General features: G+C 34.8%; 1 protein-coding gene across 1 annotated transcript; it reads right to left on the reverse strand.

The window, feature by feature from the left end:
• Positions 1 to 3646: 3646 nt before the first annotated feature.
• Positions 3647 to 8101, reverse strand: LOC148620970 (uncharacterized). The gene is made up of 3 exons (XM_088574911.1): positions 6509 to 8101; positions 4939 to 5229; positions 3647 to 4399 (listed from the first exon to the last, which is right to left on the reverse strand). Exons 1-3 carry the CDS (start codon positions 7674 to 7676, stop codon positions 4125 to 4127), a joined length of 1734 nt encoding a protein of 577 aa, XP_088431037.1. The 5' UTR covers positions 7677 to 8101; the 3' UTR covers positions 3647 to 4124.
• Between the last annotated feature and the right edge of the window lie 4229 nt (positions 8102 to 12330).

Here is a 12330-nt window from a genome sequence, read left to right on the forward strand (position 1 = left end):
AGCTTGTGTTTAGATACGTATAAATTCGATCCCTATATATACCTTCCTTTTATCCCCGTCTTTATCTCATATTTTTTGCAATTGGGCGATTAAATTTGAGGCGTAAAAATTCAAATGATCGATATTAATTGATTCAGTACATGAGTACTTTGATTTAATATTGTCATAATTTTCTCAAAAATAAAAAAAAAAGGGAATGGTCATATATCAGTGATAGTTATGTATGCGACTCGATGGTACTTAATTCCACCTATAAATTACAAACACGGCGTACTCCCGTCCGGACTCAAACTTGGTAGTTCAATTTCCTTGGTTGCTAGAGGATTTATACAGGTATTTTATATAATACAGATAGATAGATCGATAGATAGTTGCCGATAAATACTCAATGAAGATTTCAACGAACACAACTAAAGACAAATTGTTGAAATGTTTTATTTCACATTTTAAAAGCACGATTGACTTGATGTCACATCAGTTCAGTTGACTGAATTGCAATGAATTTACAATCATAAGATTGATATATATAGAATGAATGTCTAGTCAATATCAAGATATCTATGATAAGTGTTAATATGCTTATTCTATATAGAGATTTTTTTTCTGAATTTTCTGTTTTTCTAAATTAAGATTTTTTAAGGGACTGAGATGATGAAGAAGGAACTTTCAATGCAGTTAAGTAACTTCTAAGAGACATTTGCAGAAAAGTAATTTAGATTTTCATTTTGGTGATCAAACTATTAACAGGATAGACGAAGTCACATAATTATGCTGGAACTCTTATAGACAGACGCCCGAACGTTTGATAGAACTGACCATGCATGTAAAAAACTGAAACGTAACTTGCACTCACTACACACCGTAGGTGTGAACTCGAATGGCAAGTCACCAGAGGCAAATACCGTTGTATGGAAACTTGTAATTCTACCTATAGCTCTTTACGGTTGTGAACTTTGGGGTCATCTGAACAAAACTGAAACATCTATGTTGGAACAGACTCAAAGATACTTTACTTAGTTTATATTGTGTTTTGACAAATGTTCACCCGGTGCTTCTTCTGTAAGTAACTGAGGACTGTGGTCTGTAGAGGGTTTGATAGACAAGTTTAAAATGTTATTCTTTGGTGGGTTATGTAGAGCGTCGGTAACGACAACTCATAAACAGTTATTTAAACTAAGGTTTGCTAATGTAATTTCTGGCAAACCTGACAAATCATCTTTGACTTACGATCTCGTTCGAACTTTATTGAAATATGATATGTCATCATTTCTTGAGCACTTCATTGAAGAAACTTTCATTCCGGACAAGAGACTTCGGTCAAAAAACGATAACTAGTTATGAAGAAAACAAATGGAAATCATTGGTACAACAACGAACTGATATTTCAAAATCCACCATTCTTTAACAGAACACAGATTGGTTAGACTTTGTTCCAAACACCATTGCAAACGCAATGAACTTATGGTATAAACTTATCTAGGGTTGCTAGCTATAAGTGGACAGTGATCTCTTTTTGACCGATTTACAGACGACATTGTCAAACATTCCATACTTCATTGTGAATCGCTTATGAATGATAGAAACTTAATGTTTTACGGCATTGTAGACGTATTTCCAGTACTACTCCTACAACGTAAGAGGTTGGAATTCCGTTCCTCCATACCCCAACCAAGTCAGAAAATAGCTTGCCAGACAACCCCTAGCATCGCTGGAGTGCTTCCAGTACATGATTCACTTAATTTATCCAACGAAGAAGATGATGGCATTCTTATAACATTCCTTGGTGGCATTACCGAATTTGCCTATGAACTATACTGACATAGGTTACCAGCTAATGCTATGGTCACATACATAAATTCTACACTATCTTCAGGAAAGTTATATTTGAGTTTAGATTCATTACTAGTATTTAACATTCAATTACATGTAAGTGTATCATGCTCAATATATGCTATATACCTACAATTATGTATTATCTTCTTTTTTAATGCAGTATTATTTAGATGGTATAAAAGGTATTACATCCTTTTGTGCATATATGTGTGTAGTTTTCTATGAAAACTTTTTAATACAGTATTACTTACATGGTATAAAAGGTATTGCATCAGTTTGTGTATATATATGCGTGTAGTTTTCTATTTTGTCAAGTGACTTTTGTATTATATTTGTGATTTTTTTTCTTGTTTTGTAAATCTTCATCTTTTGGAGGAAATAAAGAAAATCAATCAATCAATCAATCGTATTTGGAGGTCACAAAATTACAAATAGAAAGGACTTCAAGTTAAATGTGGTAAAAACGCTTGGGGATAATAAAATGTTAAATTCAAAAATTTTGTCTGATGTGGACGTAACTCTGCTGCATTACAGATTTTCCAAACGCAAATTGGCGGAAGTAATTCAGCATGCGCTGTACATGCACATTTGTATGGTTTTTTTTCATGATCAATTTCACATGCCGATCGAAAACAAATGCAAAGACCATGCAAGTTCACCCATTCTGCGTAGGAAAGGATTTTATAGTCTATAAACTAAAATCCTTAATGTATGTCAATTAATTATTGTAAAAGTTATTTCAATTCGAAGCTAACAGTTACTACACCGACTGAGTCGGGCTGCCCACTCCAAGTTTTTTTTTAACTTTCAATAACAGAGAAGTTAGTATGATCAATTTATTTGGTTGTTATAATGGCATAAACAGGGAGAAAACTGATATGTTTGACATTTTCACTTCACAAATGTTTGGTTTATAACAGGAATTTCCTTCGTCATGATGAAATTTTCTCCTTCTCATCAATAGCTGGAGCCGACAAGTACAATATTTATTTAATACAAATGTTTTCGTTATACTTCACGTGCACTATTTCCCCATTGTTTCATACATATCACCACACTCTAATTAAAACTAGCTCTTGTAATTAGTTTCCGCATTTAATTATATTGACATCATAAAAGAGTTAATTTATATATTAATAAATGTATATATGCTCGTATATTTCACTTTATTGCTAAGGTTTACTGTCCGTATCGATGCACGAAAAAAGAGAAAATGATCCCGGAGAACCCTATGTGCGGGACAAACTTACGTCGTATTGGCATAGGTTCATCCCGGTATATTGAGTGAGTACCCTATGTACGGGATAAACTTAATGTCAAATTGACATCGATTCACCCCTGTGTAATGAGTGTTTCTAGAACCCTGTATGTGTGAGACTTTAAACTGATAGAATGAGTGAGAACCCTGTGTATTGGACACTTTATGTGTTATCGGCATCGGTCGTTATTTGCTTCTCGTACGGATTAATTCCATTTCTTATACATTTGATTGTGCTTAAATTAACTACATCTTCCTTCTTCGGAATAATTTAGAGAACTTGTATGGTCCAAGTGTGTAATATCTTGTCTTTGAAATATTACTTAGCCTGGGTGAGTTAGGACGAATGTCAAAAATACCTTTCATGCTCTCCTTTATCACAGTTTCTTACTAATACTAGATTTCATGTTACACTTTAATTTGCACATGCAGGTTTTGCATACATAGACGTCATATGAACTGGCAAAAGGCATTTTGGTATTTTCTAACAATTATATTACTTGTTCATAATAAGTTTTGTATGTTTTTGTTTCTAATTCAATGATGACCGATATGTAAAACCATACCAAATAAGTTTAATGCAACCATTCAAAACTGTTCAACTACGCGAACATTATATCTACTCGTCCAATATAATAAACAAAACAAAAACAATTATATTTGTAACAAGAAGACATAACTATCACAGCTCTGCTTTGAATATATACAACATATCATCACTCCGACCTAATGAACATGTACAAAAATGTACAAATATAAATGTACATAGCAGATTGAAAGGAATTCATCTAGTGGCACCATTCTTTCAGAATTATATCCTTTTCTTGCTTTTAGAGGGTTATATTTACTGGCATTTAGTTCAAATGACGTTTACTAAAACACACTAACGTCTACCCAGTCTGTAAGAAAATTAGTACAAAGATTAAAAATGTTCTTTTATGCTCTACTCCGTTACATCTGTTTGTAAAAATGTTCCCTTTCAACAAGCTCCGTAAAATAAATCCAAAATGAATAGGTACAAAAATCGTTTTCTTCAATATCGCCCTGAATACGAATACGTCGGTCTGTAACCATATCCTAGCGAACATTGTTTGGTTCTGGAATTATCTAATTGTCGGAAGCCATACTGATGCGAGTCCTCCTCAGTTGAAGTGTCCTGTTCGGGTGCTGCCAAAGAACGGAACGTATACGGAGATCTCGATTCTGTCACTTTACGCTGTCCAGACAGAAACGAATCCTCTCTTGAAGACCCCATACTGTCCGATAACATTTGTACTGCCGGTTTCTCCTTCGTAGGTTCAAGGTAGTCTAAAAAACGCAGCAAATGCAAAATGTAATTTGGTTGAACGAATATCAAATTATGTAATACTATATTGAACGTAAATATTTAGACACCGATTCAAGAAACAGACAAACCATATAGAAAATATTTCTTTTTTTTCCCATTTTTTCAAGGACTTTTGTAATAGAAACAATTATGCAATATGAAACAATGCATATGCTAAATTAATACAGGAGAACTTATACGATGTATCAGAGTCCCACCATGCATGTTGCATCAAACAACATAACATGTTTCGTTCGACCTTTTATGAGCAACTCGGTGGGTGTTTGTAGAAAAGCAGAAGACGCTTACCCTACCGGTGCACCTGGTCCATGCTCCCAGTTTTCAGTGGAGTCCGAGTTGCTTGTTTGCTTTTGTTACTTTGTATGTACGATTTTAGTTACTTCATGATCTTTGTTGTGTATGTCTGTTTTCCATGTCTGGTCTTTGTCTCTGGATTACTTCTTTTGATTACCACTATAACCTTAGTTCCCTTGACTACTCTTCCACAGTTCATACTGACCTAAATCACTGAGGGATAGTGGATCGTCTTTCTTTGACAATGTCGACGTTCTTGGTTTTGATGTCTGTTTCTGCATTCTCTTAAGTTCCTCTTCTTGTTTTTGGGTTAAGCGTTTCACGGACTCAAGTTCTGTACGTAGTTTAGAACACAATGACAGAGCACCTTTGGCTATGTGCACAGCCGGGACTATGTTACTATTAAGGGCTCTCTGTAGAGTTTCTTCGGTAACCATCTTAAAGTCAATCGTGTCAATAAGCTCCTGGCGCTGCTCGTCGTTTAGGTTGTCCGTTTCTGTACAAAAAAGTAATATTACTGCATAATGTACATTTTTCATAATAATCTAAAAGCGGTATAGCAGAGTTAAAACATATACACATTATATTTTTGCTTCTTCTGGGAAGCCAAATTTGACATAATTTTTAAAGACAAAGTATCTTGTCAAGGGGTGGGGGTTCCTATATTACATCGAAGTCGTTTTCAAAATTTAGGTATCAGTGGAGTATAATGCATTTACTCTCTGTGATAAACCTTTTGGACAGAAACTTATTTATATATCTGTTTTAGAGTGATTTAATCCAGTAAAATATCTTTCAACTGGCTTGTCTGTACATTTAGCTGTTGCAGATGAACATTTGTTGTTCTTTTTCTTTCAAACAGTGAATGGTGCATTTCAAAGAAGAAATCAAGTAACGAATGAATTAACATTTAAATCGAAATTAATTATTTAATATTAATTAAATTAAAGCAGTTCTAGTGAGTCGGCTGATCTGGTATAACATGACCACAGCCATTTTAAATAATCAGATTTACAGGTCTATGATGCAGGTGGGATACTTATTACAGACACCAGAAAAGATTAATATTTAAACGTGTTTCATAAACGCATTAAATTACAATCTTTCATAATAAGATTTAGATTAGTAAACAAAGCCTGAAATATTAATTTACTTAAAAAGTTAATGATATATATATATATATTCGAACAAAGAGGAACTTGGCCACAAGCAAACATTGACTTTATATATACATAATACGGAACCTTTTTGTCATTAGATTTTGCTTAAGATTAGTCAGAGAAATTTTGCTGAACTAAAATGGTACCATTTGCATGTAGTTAAATATCTGCTATATACACTTAGTATTCCAGTTGATTAATGGCAGACATTGTTAAATGAAATTCTGATAAATTAAACCTCACCCAATACCATTTTATGATCAATATACCTTGTAAAATAACATCAAATATAGTCAATGAAAAGTTATGACCCGATCCATAAACAAAAACATAGTTCATACTAATACGTACTCATAATTTATAACTTTAAACTATCTGTAGTCAAAATATTACAAAAGAACAGACCATTACCATTTTAAACATGTGATTGGGAATAGTAAAACATTAACGGGTCGAACTAGCAATTACTAAGGCGTTATAGTTTAGGAACGCACCCTATCATTTCGAAAGAAGCAGATGCATTTTATAACTTCATAACAAGAACATACAACACGATGGCAAGAACCGTGTTTATATTATATATATAACAATATATAGCATGTAAAAACTACTTACCCGAAGACAAAACATATTCCAATATACTATACATATGGTCTTGGTTAGTTTTGGCACCTGAAGGCAGAGCTGATGCCAGGAGTTTGTAGGTCTCAGCAGTTAACACTCCCTTGCGAACCATCTCCGACATGTACGTGTCCACTATGTTAGACGCCTTTTCTGCTTGTCCATTTTCATTACATGTTTCAAGTACGATGTCGTGCAATAAAGATGGGGAAACAATGCAGAGATCTTCCGCTGATAGTCTATTCAACATTTCTCCAGCTGCTTTCACTAGCAAGCGACGACACGCACAACCATGTCCTGTAGCAATCCGGAGAACTTTGGTAATCCAGTCCATTGTAACTGCATCGTCATAAAGAGCATCCTCTGGTATTTCCATGACGATAGAATCGATGACATGTCCAATGTCAACTTTCTTTTTGACAACCTTACTGCCAGAATCCCTCGGACTGGCTTTAGAAGATGGCTGTGCACCTTTTGAGTTATTAGACATTCCAGTCTCATCTTGTTCAATAACGTTACTGATGTACTGAGTCATTAATTCGGCAAGATGAGAATGTCTGACTCCACGATCCCTTGCTGCTTTAAATATTTTCATAAACCAATCGAATGGTACGACTAACAGAGACTTTATAGATTTGTCACCGCCCTGTTTTTTTACATTTGTTGGTGAGCTGAACTTCGTTGGTGGTTTTAGCCAACATTCAACCAAAGCATCAGTGCACGAGGAAACGATGCCACATGACTCCGCGAGTGAGCTCATAGACACACAAGAACGGATCATAGAGGCCACAGCACTACTAGACCGGCTCATTTTAGCCGAAGTTATTGTATCTTGAATAAACTTGTCGCTAACTTCGATCAGATTAGCTGCACCCGTCATTTGTAAAAGCTCCGCAGCACATCTAAGGGGAACAATGTTTTCCTTTGTGGTCTCAATTTTCATGTTATAGCAGAAATCAGCGACCAACCCAAATATTTCGTCTCCACCAGGGAACTCGGAGAGTTCTACCCTACCCGATTCACTTGGGGTATTTTTTGCGAGTTTACAGAAAAATTCCGACTTGGCGAAAAGCGGGAATTTGTGAAGTTTGAACTCATTTCCTTCAACAATCACTGTGATATCAGATAAATCCCCCGTCGTCCTAAATTTGGAAAAATCCATCTTGAAAATCGGAAGTCAGGTGCAACTTTCTATAACATTTTTGTCATCGACAGCAACTGAAAACGTTATTTGAGAATGTAAACATTGGCTTCCATACAAGAAATTTTATAATTCATAATGTTATTAACAAGTAATTTCACGAAAGAGAATTAATCCTTGATCATAAAGAAATCCTTGTACTGTGTGACAGAGTTAACGTTGTTATTAAAAACTAGATCCAGGCTATGTTTACATTTTCCATTCTAATATTACTTCATTTCAAAGACTGGTCCTGACAAGTTTTGTGTATTGGGTATGATTATGTGATCGATTTTAGATCAGAGATAATTTTTCTCTTTTTGATCGATTATTGATTTAGCAGGACAAACTTTAGATAGCTAGTACCTTTAAAACTAAATAAACACGATATACAATTTAAACCTTACAAACCAAGATATGAAGTATTTGATATTAAACCATCTGGTCACGGAATACCTACATACATATCAATCAAATTCCATATCATACAGTCATAGAAATTTAAATATTCATGAATATCAATAGTCAAGTAGGACAAAGTTGGAGGGGGTCGAGGAAGATAGAGATAAATGATATTTAGTCTTACATTCCTATCTCAATAAATATGTAATCGTTTAAATGATACGAACGATTCGTAACATGTAAACGCCTTTCCTGGTTGCTACGGTTTGTACGTTACCGGTGATACTTATCTATTTTAGAAGGAGACTGAAATGTTTTCTTCAGCAACAACGAGATAATCAAGGCTCAAGTTGCTATATCAATTGAGGCTTTCATTATATAGCTTGTGTCAATTTAATACATTGCATAAATATTATCGCAAGACAAATCAGACAAATGGAAATTAATTTTGTCTCCGATTCAACACACCGTTTATAGTTTTAATGTACGCTCCATTCCATGACTAATGTATCAGTACATGAGATTATTGTAAAATATATAACATGAATTCCTCGACTGTAAATAGAAACAATTTTAAAGAAAATAATATATTTAATCATTCTTCGCCTCGGTATGAATACTATCCAGAGAGTGTATATAAAGTACTTTTCCACCGTAGCATTTGTGAATAGAAGAAATTTTCAAGAAAAAAAAATATATTCAGTCATGAAAAATTCCGGTATTTTTTTTTTTAATAAATGGCCACAACAACATTTTTTTCTCCTATGATAAGCCATACCAATCTTACTCTGCACAGACTATGCCCAGAGTGGATTAGATTGTCAGTGATATCGGGGCGATGATCTGTATGAATGTATGGAGTATTTTTACTTAACGATTAACTTCGTGAGTTGAAGTAGATCGACGCACTTTTAAGCTCATACGAACGTACCAATAAACAAGCTCTTGGATTATATTAAATATTTGACCAGGTATAGGTTTCCAAAAACAAAGAGAATAAGATAAAATAACTTAATAATGCTCTATGGGTGTAGCTTGATACAACTGCAGACCCAATGCATGAAACTTAGGAGCAAGTTTGCACAATGTATCCCGATTGACACATCCCTTCATTCTAATTGTGATTAGATATTCGACCTAGTTTTTAAAGGCAAATAACAAAACTAGGAAAACTACGGTGGCAGAATGCGGCCATGAAAAAAATATTATGTTGTTCCCTCAAGAAAGTATGTAGTTCGAACAATATAAGATTCTCGTTCCCTCAAGAAAATATGTTGTCCCCTCAAGATACTACTTCGTTCCCACAAGATACATATATCGTTCCCTCAAGATAATATGTGGTTCCCACAAGATAATATGTCGTTCCCACAAGATAACTATATCGTACCCACAAGATAATATATGTCGTTCCCACAAGGTAAATATGTCGTTCCCACAAGATAAATATCTCGTCCCCACAACATAATTATAATTCCGTACAGACAACTCTCATTCTGTATTTGGGGACTAAAGAGTCAAATAGGGTTAAACAATGTACATTGTTTTATTTTACTGTTGGAAGATGCTTTCAAGAGTAGATCTTGTGGTCTGCTGTTTGAAGATCTCTGAGGTTGTGCAGTGTACAATAGTTGCCAGTAAGATGTTCCACTGTGTTATTGTTATTGGATAAAAGGAGTATTTGTACGCGTCTTACTGTGTTTGGATATGTCTGAGGGAGAAATTGTGTGTATGTTGTCTGATATTGACGTCTAATGGAGTGAGCAGGTTTGTAGGATAAATATCTACTAAGCGATGAATTACTTTGTAAAAGAAAATGAGACGTATTCTTGTTCGTCGTATTTGTTAAGTTAGCTAATTTAGTTGTTCCAGCATGTCAATTACGGAGCTAGTGTTGTGGTATTTGCTGGTGGTGTTATGTTATCTATGTGTTTGTTCCATTTGATGTTGTCCAAGATATTGTATAGCGATTTGTTCTTGTAGTACATGTTGAAGAGTGTGTACATGTAGTTATACTGTATTGGATTTTTCTTCGTTGTTGCATGGAGAACTGATCACTTTTCAGGATGGAAGGACATGAGCCAGTCCTCCCCCCATTCAGCTGCAGCTGATAGATCTTCTTGGAGCTGTTCAGCATCTGTGTATTTTTGATAGTTTTGGATATGATGCTGTCATCTGCAAAAAGCCGTTAGATATTATGTTTGATGTAGTCATTAAAGTCATTGATGTATACAAGGAATAGTATAGGACCCGGTACTTTCCATGTGATACACCGGATGTGGCATGAATTGTTTCTGAACTCTCATCAACAAAGACTGTCTGTGTTCTTAGTGAAAGGAAATCGTCAATCCACTTTAAGCTGTAATAATCTATGCCATAGTGACTGAGGTTATAAAGGAGTCTTTTGTGCGGGACCTTGTCAAAGGCTTTGGCAAAGTCCACCACAATTACATCCGTCTGAATGTTGCTATAGTTATTTTGAGCAAGTACTTGAATAAATGAAACTAACTGGGTTTTGCAGGATCTTGAATGGTGAAATTCATGCAAAAGGCCGTTTAAGATGTTGTTACACTCAAGGTGTTTCATTACGCTACTTGCAATGATATGCTCCTTGACTTTGCAGAGAATGCATTCGAGTGATATTGGTCTATAGTTTATTACGTTGTGTTTTTCTCCTCTTTTGAAGACTAGGCGAACATTTGCACGTTACCACAATCTATTGGTATTCTACCGGTGTCAGTGTTGTTTTTTTTTGCATGTAATGATGCATGTTTGTTGCCACGTCTGTACTTAGTTCTTTTAGTCCCTGTCCACATATCAGATCAGGCCTGTGGCTTTGTGTGGACTTATTTGTTTTAAGAGTTTAATTGCACTTTATTTTGTGATGTTGATATTTCCATTAGTGGATGAGTTGATTTGCCTTGATATGGTAGTGGTTTGTCAGTAGTTTCAGTTTGGAATGCTTTTTTCGAATTGGCAGTTGAAGATGTTTGCTTTTTCAGATGGATTTTCAGTGAGTGTGCCATTATTTCGTAGTGTTGCTATGCCGTTGTTGTCGTTTTTCATACCTTTGATGTAAGTAAAGAGATTGGATGTTTTTTCCTGTTATTATCAAGCTCGCATGCTAGCAATTAAGTTAAACATAAAGTTTTGGGTGTAGCATCAGTAGGCTTTTCTCATATCTTGTGATGATTATTTTATGTTTATACTTCTTTGTATATTCAGCACTCTTGTTTTTTTTTTCATAAAGAAATATTGATTTTAATTTTTTAGTCTGAGTTTGTTGTCAATCCAAGTAGTTTCTTTCTGCTTGTTTTGTGGGATGCTGTCATCAATAGGCTGAGAGACAAACTGCAAAACGAGGTGAGCCTCGTAATCGATAGATTACCTATGTTTTAAATGACTGACTCTTATTATCAAGTTTTCGATAACCTTTCATAATTCATCAATATTGTCGAGGAATGCTTTTTATTTTGGGAATACATCTTGGCACTTAAACTGTCCTTACCATAAGTAGATCACCTTAATCGACATATTTTATTGGCTTTGAACAAGCTTTCAGTTAAGTTCAATATCTCAGAAACTACCCATAGTTATGGGTTGATATTTGGTCACTGGTCACTGGATACATCTTGGATAGTCACTTACACATATGTCATGATTACGAGAATTAGATCACCCTGAAGTTTTTATGATAGCATGATTGATTTTCCATACCTTAGCAACCACAGTGGTGGAAGTACATGTATACTTGGTCAGTCAGAAAGAGGATAAAACTTGCTGGATAATAACTAACATCCGCACCAGGATAAAGTCGCCTTGACGTGTATTTTCTGCATGATTGATTTTAAGTTTTTGGTTATTGTCATCTCAGCAACAAGTTGCAGACAGGTTGACATTTCAAATTAGTCAGTGGGTACATCTTACATATAGGTAGTAACCTTACAAGAAAAAAGTTATCTTGAAATACATCTTCCGCAGAATTGATTTGATCAAGTTTTTGTTAATGGCTATATCTATGTTCGTGTTGGACGGGTGCTTAACATTTTGCACATAACACTTGGTTAACGAGCCTTAAAACATCATCCCTGATCCACCGACCAAATACCATCCAATATCTTATAGATGTTGAGATATTTCAAGTCAAGTTGAACATGTTACTTAAACAACTCATTTGTGTGGCTTTTTATATTTTTTTGTTTCTAGTAGAAAGACCAAGCCCTTCTTTTACCTTTTT

This window comes from Perna viridis, chromosome 3, assembly GCF_037379345.1.
Source record: "Perna viridis isolate PV_CMFRI_1.1 ecotype Kerala chromosome 3, ASM3737934v1, whole genome shotgun sequence".
Classification (NCBI taxonomy): Eukaryota; Metazoa; Mollusca; class Bivalvia; order Mytilida; family Mytilidae; genus Perna; species Perna viridis.